This window comes from Echeneis naucrates, chromosome 9 (genome assembly GCF_900963305.1).
Source record: "Echeneis naucrates chromosome 9, fEcheNa1.1, whole genome shotgun sequence".
Taxonomy (NCBI): domain Eukaryota; kingdom Metazoa; phylum Chordata; class Actinopteri; order Carangiformes; family Echeneidae; genus Echeneis; species Echeneis naucrates.
Window position 1 is genome coordinate 12,777,329 of NC_042519.1, and position 15,625 is coordinate 12,792,953.

At 39.4% G+C, this 15,625-nt stretch overlaps 1 protein-coding gene across 18 annotated transcripts in view; it reads right to left on the reverse strand.

Moving 5' to 3' along the window:
• Positions 1-242: 242 nt before the first annotated feature.
• The window catches only part of bmpr1ba (bone morphogenetic protein receptor, type IBa), a 60,888-nt gene continuing 45,505 nt past the window's right edge, over positions 243-15,625 (reverse strand). For all 18 annotated transcript variants that reach the window (XM_029509958.1, XM_029509964.1, XM_029509957.1 and 15 more), the window contains 10 exons: positions 5,885-6,047; positions 5,685-5,784; positions 5,210-5,312; positions 4,303-4,399; positions 3,993-4,131; positions 3,446-3,638; positions 1,995-2,292; positions 1,614-1,789; positions 1,321-1,451; positions 243-1,236 (listed from right to left, as the gene is read on the reverse strand). In XM_029509958.1, coding sequence (XP_029365818.1) covers positions 1,111-1,236; positions 1,321-1,451; positions 1,614-1,789; positions 1,995-2,292; positions 3,446-3,638; positions 3,993-4,131; positions 4,303-4,399; positions 5,210-5,312; positions 5,685-5,784; positions 5,885-6,047 — 1,526 coding nt within the window. In that variant the 3' untranslated portion in view covers positions 243-1,110. The remainder of the gene's footprint in view (positions 1,237-1,320; positions 1,452-1,613; positions 1,790-1,994; positions 2,293-3,445; positions 3,639-3,992; positions 4,132-4,302; positions 4,400-5,209; positions 5,313-5,684; positions 5,785-5,884; positions 6,048-15,625) is intronic.

Sequence of the window (15,625 nt, forward strand, 5' to 3'; positions counted from 1 at the left end):
CCCACGACAAACGAGTTGTGGTGCCACTAAACTAACACAGTCACAATTAACCACACAATTATAATAGATCACTACATCATCAAGCAAGACGTCACCGCTACAGTTACTGTACAGTTTCTGCCGTGGCAGACTTCCTGTCTTGTAATCGCTGTGGAGGGCCTACAGATGGCACCGCTCTGTAATGCCTTTGTTTGTTATAGTTTCTATTGGAGGCCAAGGAAATAAAGAGGCCTTTAGCCTCAATCCAGCATTCTTTTGGACATAGAAATTGTTGGTTGTTTTATTTTATTTTATTTATTTTTTTTTTAACATATTGTCTATAAGAGTTTAAGTTTTATGTTGAAAATACACTTTTGCAACTTTCAAAGCCCGTCACAATTTAAAAATACATGTTAACCTTTTCTTCAGTGTCTACGAACATTACCAGCGTAAAGAACACTTTTAAAGCCTCAAAATGCCTTTGTAGTGTCAGTCTTTGTAACGAAGAGGTGTTAATTCAAGAGTGACAAAATTGTGTTCAGTCCAATTACAATACAAAGCCAGTAGTTGGGTGACAGTGTTTTGAAGGGAGAAGTCATGCTGCAAAACAGACTGTGTTTGAGGAAATCCCTTCAGTTGTTTCAGCCGGACCTTCTTCTATAGGTAGGGAAGCTTTCACAGAAAGCAGGAATATAGTATTCCACTCACTGGTCAGTAGCTTGTTTGTGTATCTCTGCAGCTATAGTGCCAAGTCAAGCTCAACCTCTTTCTCCAAGGACTGTGGAGTATGTGAACAGGAACCTATATCTGGTTTTAGAGTCCCACACTAGTCTGAAATGAGATTTTCTCATCTTCTCTGATGGACAGAACAGGGCCACGCAAGACATGATTGTGCATTAATTTAAGTTTTAGTAAACTGCCATAGTCCTATAATCATTTTTTCAAAAGGGACTTGGGCTGCAGAGTTTGGGGCATCTGGACTCAAAGTTTATGATCTCCAAAGTGATCTTCTTGCTTCGTGTCCCACATCCTTTTCCCAGAAAAAAAAAAGGTTTGTGTGGCCTGGGCCAGCGCCAGTGTGATTGTTAGTGCCCCCTCCATGTGTGTAGACACACACCTGGCAGTGGATGCTCACAGCTTGATGTCCTGTGACTCTGACATCTTGGCAAGCGTCTTTTTGACTCGGAGGGCTGTGAGGCGGGAAGCTGGGTTGTGGGCCCAGCACTCTGTCATCAGCTTCCCCATCTGTCTCAAACACTGAGGGCAAATATATTTATGTTACAAAGGTCACACGTGTGCGCAAGTATTTGTGTACATATAGATTATTTTGATTCTTTTTACCTCATCACTAGTCCATCGATTGGGAAAAGAAGGCCGTAGTCTCTTGATGCAGACCACCTCTCTCATATCTTCATATGAAGGGTCTGTGGGGACTAACTCATGGTACGGCACCTGGTACTCCTCAAGGATCCCTACAATAGTTAAATTCATATAAAACTTGATAAATTCAGTCAAAAGTTTTCCACTCTTCTTGAAGTTCATAGTGAACAGTTATGGAAAACGTAATGTTTTGATGGCATTCAAGCTTTTACAGGTTGTGAAATACAAGAAAAATTTATAAAAAGTGTATGTACCTCCTGAGACACAACGCCGAGCAATCTCCCAAAGAATGAGCCCAAAGCTGTACATGTCCGCCATGATGTACGACTGAAAATGACTTCTATTCAGAGTCTCATCCAGAACCTCTGGAGGCATGTAGCGCTTTGTACCAACTCTTGTATTGGGGGGGATGTCTACTTCGTTGGTGTCACTGCCGAGTCAGAGATCCAAGCAATACTTTTAAATTAAAGGTAAACTATGAACATCACTGGATCCTTTGAAATAATGTGTTAAAATAACTTCTAGCTAGATTTCTGACACACTACTAGATTTTAAACTCAGAAAAAACATAAAAAAGTCAAGAACATTCGTGGAATAGCTCTACAAATCATGATAAGTTTCTCCAACACACTCACCTGATAAACTTGACTGCCAGTCCAAGGTCAGCTATGCAGCAGGTCCCATTTCTTTTTACCAGTATGTTCTTACTCTTCAGATCCCTGTGGGCAATGGCAGGCTTGCCCTGGGTGCCAAAGATCTCTGTGTGGAGGTGACAGAGTCCTGATACAGAGGAGTAAGCCAGTCGCAGCATGGCTTTATTGTCTAGAGTGGTTGATTTGAGGTAGTCATACAAGGAGCCGTTTTCATGGTAGTCTGTGATCAGGTAGAGCTGAGTCCAAGAGCCAGTTCCTTTAATATCTGCAGCTATAAAACCTGTGAACGGATGGGGAATGAAGGTAGAGTGAAGAGAAGCGTAGAAAAAGAATAAATCTCCACATTACTGGCTGCGTATGAACATAAAATATTGCGACTATCCACCTATTTATGTCTGCTTTTGCTTGTTCCATTTTCACTGTGTGAACTTTATCAAAGAGACTCAGAAATCAATCATCGAAGTTGAAAACAGGCCACTTAAGATATGCTGAGACTACGTGCTGCGGGATCTTTGTTCTTTTAGAGTTTTTGAGGTGAGCACTTTCATCACTGCTGGTGGAAATTTTTTGTGAAACAAACTAGTGATAGGTATGAAGACAGGAAATTTGAGCTTCAATGCTGGAACGCAAAATTGCCTCCTCATTTTAATGACTGAACTCAACAGGATGCAAATCATCGAATGCATTTCAACGTGACGTATGCAAAAAAAAAAAACAACAACCTAGAAATGATATTTTCTCCAAACAACACAGGGTAGAATCTGTAAAACTATTTTGAATTGAAAACAAACCTAAATATGATCTAATCTAAATATCACTTACTGAAGTAGGCTTGAATCTCTCAATTCTTAAATAGATGGTTTAGGATTTTCTAAATTTCATAACACTCACTATTCGCTATTTACACATGTGAAAAGCTGATCAGGCAATTAAAATGTAAAAATTGACCACTGCTTAATGCTCTAAGACACTAAATAATGCCGATTTTTAGCAGCATTTTCATGAATCCAATCAAATAAAAAGAAGTATATACATATATATAGTGTTTGCAGTGTAACTTGACTCACACCCCAGGGCAAGTGCCCTCTTTGCTGATGCTGAATTTCGGATTCTGGAGCTAAATTTAAAACAAAACAAAGGTATCGACTGCGGAAAACAGCATTCAGTCTGTCATCTAGTTTACAGGCAAGTGATCTTTTGCCTCAGTACTAATTACTGTGCATCTTGTGGCGTTTAATTATGCAAGTTTGCCGTCTGTTGTCTCTATGCTATAAATGATCTGCTGTGCTGCTGAGTGCAACCCACTGCAAGCATAATGGACACAGTCCAGCTCCAACTATGGTAAGTTTTTATTTATTGTCTTGTGTTATGAATACACTGATTCATCCATAAACTATAACTTCAGTGATGAGAGCAGAGGAAGGCAGTCTTACCCAGTATGTTCTCATGTCTCATTAAGACGGTCTGATAGATTTCTGTCTCTCTGAACCAACTGGCCTCCTCAGTGGTGAAAAAAACTTTCACGGCCACACGTTCTCCTCTCCACCTGCCCATCCACACCTCTCCATATCTCCCCTTGCCAATCTGCTTCACCATCTGAATCTGCTTTGCTATTGTTCTCTGGACCTGAAGAGGAGCAAAAGGTGGGAAATGTTTAGCTACACAACAGCAGAATTAAATTATAACTTTAGGTTCCTTAAGTTTGAATATGTAAACCCCAGTCTTATGCTTCACAATCTTCTCGTGGATGTAGGAGCTGGCTGCCAAAATAAGGTTTTTAATCACACTCACTTTTCCAGTAGGAAGATAAATATCTCAAATATCTTACAAATATCTTAAAATCCATAGTTCTTATCTCATCACATGTGGTAAAATCTACCCAGCTCATATGTCATGGATCCTGTGGAGTGCATTCAGTAGATCCACAGAGCACTCTTTTGATGGAACAGGTGTTTTGGATGTACAATGTGGGTATCTCACCAATAGAGGGAGTCCTGAGCCTGAGCCTGAGCTCTGAGACTGCTCTATTAGGTCCTTCAGAGATTCTCCGGGGGGAATGTAGGTCTCGTCCTGCTCCAGACCGATGCTGTATCGGGGGCGAGACTCCTGACGCTTATACCTGCAAAAGAGAAAGAGAAAGATTCAACATGAAGAAGCTTGTGACAGGAAGCCCAGAGTGAATATTATGAAGTGCATAGTAAATGGAGGTAAGGAGCATGGAGAGTGGAGCAGGAAAGCTTGTCAAGTGTATGGGTTTGTGTTTGACTGTTTAATAGTGTGATATAATTACCTGAAGTAACAGAAGACAATGATGACAGCCAGCATAATGCTGCAGACAGACACTGAGATCAACAAGGCCATGTGGTGGATCTTTCCATCTACATAGACTAGAGAGGTTGAAAGAACAAAAGAAAATCACCAAGCATCAGTCGTACATCTCTTAAACTGCTTTCTCCTTGTTGGTACATTGTCCACAATGCTAATGTGATGAATTTGCCACGAATGGACATTCGCGAGACATTTTCTCCCCAAGAGACTTAACCTGTGGCAAATAAAGGTGATGAAATCAAGAATCTTGATTAAAAAAAAGGGGGGGGGGTGGAAAAGTTATACCAAGAGATCACCAATCCTTATAAGTCACTTGAATAAACTGCTGTACAGTAAATCAAGTACAAATCATATTTCACTCATCAATTTTTCATTTTCTTCTGGCACACACTCGTTTCCCTCAAGACCCCAGTCAACAGCGAGAGGAAGCCCTCAGTCTAGTCGATGAATTTCCTTTCTGATCCCCTATGATAGGGTTTCAGATTGACGAGTCTGCCCTCAGTGTCTGCTGGGGCCTGTGATTTCCCTGGAACTCTTGGCTTACTGCGTCTCAAATATACAAAAATGATCACACGCTCACAGATGAGAGGATATTGTGGTACACATTGGAGACCTCTCTATAATCTATACTACTGACACCCAGGGGGCTTTGCAGATCTCTATGTGGGACAGTTTGACAGTAAGTCCCTCAGCCTCCCTCACTTCGGTGGTCTTTCGCTCCTTGACAATGTCATGATATCTCTACCTTTGAGTCCTGTGTCCCTGACACTGTCTCCTGCCAACTGCAGAACAAGTCGCTCTGTAGAACCCTTTTGGTTTTAATGGGCGAGAAAGAGTTTTGGAGAAATGAGAGAATGTAGCTAACTTACGAGGTGGTTTGAGAGGGGGCAGTGTAGGATGCAGGTTTTTGTTACAGTAATCTTGGTCTGTACAGCACTCCAGTGATCTCCTCTGACGTGAGCTTCCTGTGTCCTAGAATACACAGAAGATGGTTAATTTTTTTCTGTTTTTTTTCTCCTGGAAGAAATTAATTTATTAGTCAATTGGCAAAAAATAGTAAATCCTTTCTGAAGTGAAAAATGCCTTAACATTCACTAGTTCCATTTAAACTACCGCTGAACAGTTTGGACACATTTCCTGTTCACTAAAACTGGAAAGTATGTCCAAACTTTTGGCTTGTACTGTAAATGTAGATCAACAGATCAGTCGATTCTGGATAATCTTTAGTTAAATAAGTACTAAAATCAAGTTGATAAAACACAATTTTGTATAGACATGCCACAGAAGATACAAAGGAAATGGTTGCAAAACTGCCAGGTCATGCATTTTTCTCCCTTTACTCACCCTACATTGAAACTCTGACCCAACCAGCCCCAGGCAACCTGCCGTTTGGACCGGTACTCCCCCTTCCTCCTCAACCATGGTAAAACAGTAGCCATCGGTCCTGGAAAAGTACAGCAACCAATGGTGTAATTTTGTTGTTTAATTTACTCTTTTGGCGTGTTATTTTGGATTGCATTCTTCTGTCTGCCTCCTCCTCTCACCTGCATGTGTTATTAGTTGAATCTTCTGGGCAGTGGTGATAGCAGTGACACCACAGTAATCTTTGAGAGGACGAAGCAGGAGCTGTGCTGCCACTAGTCTCCTTCCCATTCTCTACTGCCTCCTTACTGGATGCTCTTAGCAGCATACTGTCCAAGATGTTGCCTGGAAAGCAAAACACAGACAAAAAACAGGAGATATTTAGCTTCAAAAGAGAAAGAAACAAAACGTTGAAATCATATATTTGAATCACAGTAAAAAGATTTTTGCATTTTGAGGATGAAGCTCTGTGCCAGCACTGCCAGGGGTCAGAACGGCAATATTATTACAATCATTATTATTATTATTAAGAGAGACATCATTTGAACAAGCTCAAGATGTTGGAACAAATATCAGACAGAACTTTCAAGTTGTGCTGACTGACTGTTTCCTCTGCATTGAGACGGTGTGACTCTTATAATCCCAGCACTCGCTCGCGACGCACCAGTTGTGATGTGCTGCTTATTTGCAACCACTGGTCCAATACTTTAAACATCTGTTCATTCCACTGTTACTACTACTCTAACATGCTTATTGTGAGCAACTGATTTGGCCATATTCTGTGGTTCTGTCACAGGCTATTGTGCATTATTATTATTGATCTCTCACAGATCTCCTTTTAGTTTGAATATATTTTGTTCTTATGCATGTGTATTATAATGGATTTATGCTGTGGTGCATGTGCTTTTACTGCGATAACACTGCCACTGCTTCTGCTGTTCATCGTGCGCTTCATGAGCCCAAACCTGGTTAGTAAGGACTGGTAGGTTTGTAAGCTCCCCTCGGGGAGAGGTTTAATATCTTTACTCCCCAGTCTCTGCCTGTGGTCTGCTCACACAGACTGACAGGGTCAGAGCAGAGACGGCAAATATCTGCTCAGTACATACATCATAAAATCATTCCACATGAGCTGGCTGCCTCCACTGAATCATAATTTAACTGGCTGCAGTGAAACGGACAATGAATCTATTGAATCAAAAAGTAGTAAATAGCACACAACATACTGTATAGAAAAAGGGAACCCAAACTAACTCAAACACCTGATACAGTAAAACGTGTCACTCACAGCAGATGTGTTTGATACAGCTCTCCAGAGCCAGAATGAAGCTCTATTTCCCTGTTATCCGATTTCAAAAGGGCACCTGTTTGTCACTTGAGGGGGAAAAAGGATCACGGAAGTGTCTATCCTCCATGGCTTTTAAGATTTTCACTCATTCCAGCATGATCATTTAGACCAGATGCCTAACAGCTGCAAGTAGTGATTGTCCAATATAAGCATGAGTCCCTCCTTTTTGGAGGAAAAAAAAGACAATAGCAGATACAGAATCTGTTCATATACTTTTTTTTAATCTAGCTAATCCTTCCCACAAAGATGGAGAGTTACTAAACACAGTGTGCTCAGACTATATTAGCCCATTATTCTTTACTTTTCTCTGCAGTTCACTGTCCTTTACTTATTGTATGACTTTTACTGTGACATACAATAATGCATACTAAGATAACCCTCCCATCTACGTAAAACACAAAAACTGCCTCGAGTTCTCATAAAGATAAGAAAATACTGAGCATTTTTCAAACTATGAAATCAGACTCACTCAAAAACATGTATGATGCATGGTCAAAATGACATAAGCGGCAAAACCAGCTGTGCACGTCAAGACCCCAAACAATAGCCAGCTTCTCGTGGATTTAGGGGTCCTGAGGAATTTAAAGCTGACTAGTCCTCAAGTGCAACCAGAGAATAGAAGCTTTTCAGCATTACAGTCTTCATGAAAAATGTGAAAAGCAGAAAATCTAACACGTGTCAGATGACATGACACTGAGTCATGTTTATCTAGATTACAAAGTTTATCCAGCCACACAATGAGATGTTTATGCTTTAGCTAAATATAGCTATATAATAAATATAATATAATAAATAATAAATATTATATTGTGGCTAACACAACTGAGCAATAGTGTGGCAGGCATTTTCTGCTGCTTAAATAACCTGTTTTTTTGTGTGTGTTTTGTTTTGTTTTTTTTAAGTATAATGAGGATTTTCATTACACAAAATTCTTGAGTTTCAGTTTCAGATTTAAGGTTGACTTTCAAAATTTTATGTAGTTACTTCAAACAACGTTCTAAACAACGAAATGTGTCCTGTAAAATGAAGGCAAGGCCATTCGTTTGCCTGGCATTCCCATTTCCCAAATCAAATTAGACAAAGAGCGATGCAGATGAAATATTTTTTATCTACATCTTCATTTTAGAATGTATCTAACAGGCTTTGTTTCTGTGGCACTACAAGAGCTGTGGAAGATTAAAACGTGCAAATGTATCAAAAGTTTTTCTGTGAGTGGGTACCACACTTTGAACGGAGACCCACACAAACTAAAATTAACATCTAGTAATGAGGTCCAGTAGCGTGCCACCAATTTATAAAGAGCCTGTGAAAAATAAATTGGATTAGATGGACAATTACAAATGTGTTGTATATTTTCAGCCCAGTTACATAAGCTATCAGTCAAAGATAAGATGATGGGCGTTATCTTCTCTTTCATCTGAGCTCAGCTGTCTTTCACAAAACATCAAAGAACTTCCCTGGGGATATATGCTCAAAGCTCACTGATGGACACCAATACACAACACGCACACAAATACGCATACATTACCACACACATAAGCCAGAAATATGTTCACATGCACACATTAAAAAAAAAAAATCCCTTGATATATTTCACTGTCACTGATGGTTTAAGTGCTCTGATGCATTTTATGGCAATCAGGTATCACTATCAATAAAAGGTTGTCAAAAATTAAGAGTTGATGACATTAGAAACTAAAATTCAAAGAAAGTAAAGTCACAGCTAATGCCACTAGATGGACTAAAATGCTGTAGCTTGCTATTTTGATATGGTGCTTTGATTTCCCTTGTGCTTACAATCCATGCAGATAAATGAGGTGGTTGGACTCATTCATCTGATTCATGGTGACAGTGATAAATGCCACTGAACAGTCCATAGTAAGAAGCATTTAGACGTGCGTTTAATTTCATTTCCAAGATCATGCCAAGTCCCATTTTGTTTTCCTTTTATCAACGAGGAAGTGTCTGGCATTAAACAGCATTAAACCCAGCATTAATAAAAAAAAAAAAAAAAAAAAAAAAACTATGGCTCCATAATAACCAAATTTCTTTTGCACAAAGGAATATAATCATTTTTTGTAGACTATAGTCACTTGTCATCTAGCCTTCCCCTTTCTAAATGTCTCTCTTGTACATACTGATAATGTGTTGACAATACTGCAAAAGAGGGGCAGTGGGGTTTAAAGGGGTCACATTAACAACTGACCGATTTGAGAGAAAGGGAGTGAGGAAGAGTAGGAGGGGGAGAAGAACAGGGGATTAACAAATGAGAAGTGACAGAACTGCAGGGAACTGGAGGGGACAGAGCAGAGACCACTCTCTCTCACTCTGTTCCCCTCCCTCACATCACTTACTCCTTCCTACTCCCTAAATGCTCTCTCACTTTGTGCTTTACATGTTTCCAACCACCCTCTCAGCACCTCTTCTCCCAATTCTTCATAATCTCTTTCTTAGTTCTCTTCGTCTTTCTTGCATGTTCCCCTTCAATGATTACAATCATAGCCCTTTTAAGCTCTATTCGAAGCTACTCCATTTCTCCAAGTCTCTTTTTTGTCCCCTTTTTTCCTCCCTCTTCTTGCACCCCTAACCTCCCAATCCTCCCATACCCCACCCCTTTTCCTCTCCCAGTTTCTTTGCCCTGTCTTCCCCATGTGAATCCAGAGCATTGTCATGAGAGGTGCTGCTGTGCTGTTAACAAAACACAGCCTTTCACATCTATCCTGCACCTGGAACTCCTGGCTGCTCCTTCCTGTCTGTGTGTCTGTCTGTGTGTGTGTGTGTGTGTGTGTGTGTGTGTGTGTGTGTGTGTGTGTGTGTGTGTGCAAGAGAGACTTTATTTCTTCATGATTCTCCTCCTGTTTGAGAGGCAAAAGAGACTAAAGTATCAACATTTGAAAGAAATGCTGTAGTGCAACCATGAACCAAATACTCATTTAAACAAGAACAGATTAAAGGAAACCTACCTAATAGTTTTTATGTTATCATGTTATTGTGTGTATTAAGGTTACAATACTATCAATGACATTTGAAAGGTTGACCATTATTTTCTTTTCAGTGTGTTGTAATCCTTATAACAAAGAAGTTCTATTGGACCAACACTAACATTGTCTGCCTTGAGGCTCTCTGCTGACTCCTTTGGAAATGCCAGGCATGTGAGAAAGTTATTGGAGTTTGTCTAACCATTGGTTTATATCTCTAGCTCTATCCAGTAAGTGTACTGTTTGTGGTCTTGCTGTTCTGTCTCTGACTGAGAAACTCTTTGGACACAGAGACTGGTGATTTCTGCACTTGTACTACAGTAATAAGGAGTGTTTTCATGGGTGTGTCCTATCTGTCTGTGGTAGGGAGGCTAACCAAGGTAAAATATTATTATTCTTAGAGCAGATACATGGCTGGTGAAAAATGTAAACACTGCTGTGAACTTTTTCAGACAGAGATAAGACAGCCTTACATTGATAATATATACAGAATTTGGTCTGTATGTGAGTAACTGATAAATTACTTTAAAATAATTGTAGAAGCATGAAGTACAAGAAAATGGAGCTTACTGGGTCAGGTCATGGTTGCTATGGAAGGGCATTTTAAAAAGTTGCTCTGACCAATGAGGTTATCAGTCAGAAACTTCCTAAGTGCTACTAATGTCAAAACATGCATCAAGTTAAGTGCTTAGTCCTATGAAACTGGCCTAATTTCCCAGAACTTCGTTGACACTGTAATTATTTCAAGCTCTTTCACTAAAATGACTTTTCAGATACCAGTGTGAGCTTTCAGGGTTCCCCTAAAGACTTGATGGCAGAATATAGGAGCCACTGTCAGCACACAATTAACAGCCGTGGACTCTGTCACAAAAATCCCCAAAAAAGCCAAAGACATCTTTCAACAGATGCTTCTTTGTGAAAAGCACAGCACAAAAAAGCTAAGAATACATTTATTTATATGGTCAAATGGGAGATAAACGAGGAAAGGATGAGGTAACAAGATGAAGAGAGGAGATTCAGAGGAAGATAGACAGGGGGAAACAGAAAGACAGAGAAGATATTCATTAGTAATCCTGGCCATGTTAAACAAGGCCTACCAGAAAAGCCCTTTCACCAGCCCATGTAAACACCACCCTCCTCCCCCTGCCACTTAAGACACACTCATTTGACAACACTGCACCCCTGCTCTTCATGCGCCCTTCTAAGTAGTAGTTCATCTTCCTGGTGTTTGACAGTACCGTCTGTATGGAGAAAGAAACATGAAAGGCGAAAGGTTTTTTTTTTTTTTTTTTTTATTTTGCTCTGCTCCTGCTCTCTTTCCCTACTGCTCTTAAATTTATGCCTGACTCTCTTTCCATGTACTTTCAGTTCTTGGTCTTAGCTCCATATTCTTCTTCCTGTCAATCTAGAGATGAGCCTATCAATCCCCTGTGTGTAGGAATGTCTTAATGAACAGCAGTTTATAATTTGGAGTGAATGCTTGGAACCTCTCTTGCTGTTTTGGCTAAACTTGCTTTAAAATTCACATTTGTTTTGCACCTGGTTCCAATAGCAAATTTTATAGTCCCAGTTCCCTCAACTTAATTGTTTATTTGTTCATGCTAACTTGAAGAATCTTAAATACATTACCACTAATAATACTGTAATAATAGGGGATACAGTTAAAGCTGGAGATCGGCATCTCAAAAGAAAAAAAATTCTTCAGTTTTTCAATCTTAAGCTCATAGGTCATAATGTCAAAGCTGGTGTATGCATTAGTGCAGTAAAAAGTTATGCACCACTTCTCCACCACTTTGTCAAACATTCAAAAGAACTCTTCTTTGCAGAGTTCTTCCCCTTCCAAGTTCATATATGACATTGTTTCTTTCTCTCTCCCACATTTCAACACCTCTTGATTCAGTCACACCCCTACAACAAAAAAAAGTAGCTTTTTTCTACAGGTGTGAATACTTCATACTCAAGTTGACATGTAAAAAGTTTTATAAATGCAGGTGGAAATAGAGCTGCCATTTACTGCCATTTGAATTTAATAACATGCTTCCATCTTTCATACTGTCCCAAGAGAAACACATGCAGGCAAAAAATACCTATCCAAAACCATCCAAAGCTCTGCAAACAGGATTGAGAAAGACCACCAAGTAGCCAGCCACAAAATATCGACGTGATGTCATGTGGCTGAGAGAACAGCTTTTAGGAGGTTTTCTTTAAGAAAAACAGCACAATGAAAGTAGTTAGAGTAAGGGTAAGGGAAGCTTTTTGGGACTGAATTCAGCTCTTCTATCTTCTAACACAACAGCATCATCAACAACACTTCAAGCATTCTTCCATTATGTCACACTGATGAATGATGCAGTAATGAACCAGTGCCACTCTCTGGTTATACAGCTGTCATCTGCCAGCTGTATGCATCGACAGTGTGTGTTTGTGTGTGTGTGTGTGTGTGTGTGTGTGTGTGTGTGTGTGTGTGTGTGTGTGTGTGTGTGCGCGCACATCCCTTTTCATGGGGATGAGTGACAGGTACACAAGGATCCCAGAACTCTGAATTAATTCCAGAGGGCCCTTAGAGTTCTCTTTGAAATACAAGGAAATGATGGAGTTGGCCCTAAAAGGAGGTGTAAGAGAGCAAAGCAGAGAAAAGAGAGAAAGAGGACCAGCTGGTTTCTCTATCAAAACCTTCTTTGCTTCCTTCTTCTGGCCATATGCAGGCTCCAACTCATCATCAAACAAGCCATTCACGAGCTCTGGGCATCTGACTGGATCAGTGGGATGAGCCTATGTAATGTCAGTAACTTTGATGCCACGGCTTCAGAAGTGGACTGTAACCTTTGTCTTTGGGTTCAGATGAGGAACCAGTGTTAATGTTGTCTGGCAACAACTGATTCATAAACATCCACCATTCAGTGCATAATAATGTTGAAGCTCTTTCTGCTATTTATAATCTATGTCATTCTATTATATAACAGAATAAAAAATGTTTCAATCTGTGTATTTGTGGTACAAGATTTTAGCCCTATTAACCACAGAAAACACCACTAAAGTCCAAATCGGTACATGACATGGCTTGAATGTAACCCCAAGAACAGCCAGTGGACAAAAACATTTACTTCAAAGTTCAGATGTTATAGTTCCAAAGAATTGATGCACTTCAGAATATATAATAGAATATAGAATAGATGGATAATCTCCTCCTATATATATTTTCAAATAACTGCAGTGGAAGACAAATGAAGCTACAAAAGGCTTCTCTTACAGATCCCTCAAAGCAGCTGATCCTTTAATATGAGATTAATGTATATGTCACAGAGGAATGCTTTAACATACACAAGAACATATAGAGTATCACAACATGACCAGTGCCTGACATAGTATCAATGCAAACATACTCCACTGCAAAACGACACAATCACACATAGCCATATACCTTTACAAAAATCAAATATAATCTATGAAAACTACTTACTAACCCAAGTATATAAAAAGCAGTAGAAAAGTGACCCTTATTTAGATAAGGAGCATTATTGTGTGCATTCCCTGATTCAGTAAATTTGCTATAATGGCACTCTGACTCATATGATTCATAAATATCTTTCATATGCTAAACATGCATCTGCAAAAACTGCATTCCGTGGCAATTACTGACACCACATAAACTTTTACATATCTTTAAGAAACCACCAATGGTGCATTGTGGTTCCCATTATAAAGAATGTGTTCTTGTGTGTTCATACAAACATGTTTTTTCTGCAACAACTTCAACAATGTGGTTTCTAATTTAAAATACATATAGTCAGTTAAATTATTTCCTTGTATGATGAGGGTTTATCATCCAAAACAAAAATACATTTCTTTCAAACTGAATAAGTTAATAAAGCTTCCATTAGTGCCCAACTGTCTAACCATAAGGTTAACTAGACCCTCTTATGTGAAAGCTTACAGGCAAAATTATCGTGCTCATACATACTGAAAACTCAGAATAAATTTTATGACAGAATCCTGCTTAGACAATGATATTCACCCATCCCAGACTAATAAATAAAATTATGCTACAATATATACACCACTATGCTTTATTCAAATGTGGCCGCTGTTTTTAACACATTGGATATGCTATTCCCATGATATCATAATTTGACTCATTGTTCCATCACAGTGGTGGTATGCAAAATCATGCTGATATGAAGTGATAAAAAAGGGCCACACACTAACCAAGTTGGTAGTTAGCCATGGCGAATATAGCAACTGTAGTTTAGAAATCCACACAGTTTATACTGCAATGCAGACACACTCTCACAGGTTAATGGTGGTCTGATTAAATGGAGAAACACAGCATGGTAACGGTATTTTGCGTTTTATGGAGGTCTTCACTTGAAACAGGAGTGTTGAAATCTAATTATGCAATATGGTACCTTTTGTGTGCATTTGCTGTGTGTATGTTATGTATATTTGGGCCTGTGAAACACAAGAAGAAGGCCAGACAGATAGAAGACAGAATAAAATATGCACAACACTGCACAGTTATCAGATAATTATACTCTAATTAAATTAGATTTTCCTCCAATAATGCTGATGCTACACTGAGATTCATCTAATTGTCAGAACCATAGACAGTACAGGGACACAAATACCCAGAAAACCTTTTCCTTCCTGTCAGTCTGAGAAATGTTATCACTTCTGCACAATTTCCTTAAATAAACACTTCAACAACAAAACACAAACTTTAAATACACATTATGCTACTGGACGGATACAAAACTGTTCAGTAGAGAGATGTGTAAAGGGAGCAGAGTTATAAATCTCAAGGCAGAACTCCAGGTTCCAAATATTCAGCCAACAATTTTTAGCATACACAAAGAGCTTGATTACAGTGAAGGCCTTAAATTGTTTACATGGGTCAGAGAAACCCATGTCAAGCTGCTTCTGTAGTCAAGGTAAATTCAGGAATGATGTGTGACAGTATACAGGCCGATAAGAGGGAGCAAGATAAACTGAAAACAACGTGGTGGCTTTTTTTAAGTCTGCCTTTGACATTAATTGTGCCATATACAACACTGCCCCCTTTATTAGGAGGGAAAATGTGTTAAACTGCATGGCAAGTCCAGCTGCCCTTGACTATGAACGCCTAGATCCTCAGAACTGTGAAAACAGCGAAGGCCAGTCGCGCTTGATTTGACTGTTCTTAGATCTACTTTAAATAACTAAGAGATTTAGCCATCAATCTTTCTGTCCTTCACACTACATCTTTTCTGAGACACCACTGCCTGCTCCAAGTCGCTCCAGCCACTGATGGTACTTATATGTATCCAAATTTAGAATGTGTGTGTTCATTTTCATTTAAATGTTGTGAATCCCAGGTTCTCACAGAGGGGAATCAAATCTGGGTCAACATTTGCTGTGGATGTGTGTTATTGATACAATGAGTGGTTTCAACCTTAATGGAGATCAGAATTGCAGTGCCAGTCTGCAGATTCACAAGATGCTTTTATACCACAAAACTGTGGTATAACTTTAAAAGCTCCACTGACAAAGGGTGGGCCACAAGATACCAGAAAGTATAATTTCTCTCCCAGGACACATCAAACCCTCAGAAGGGACAATAAATT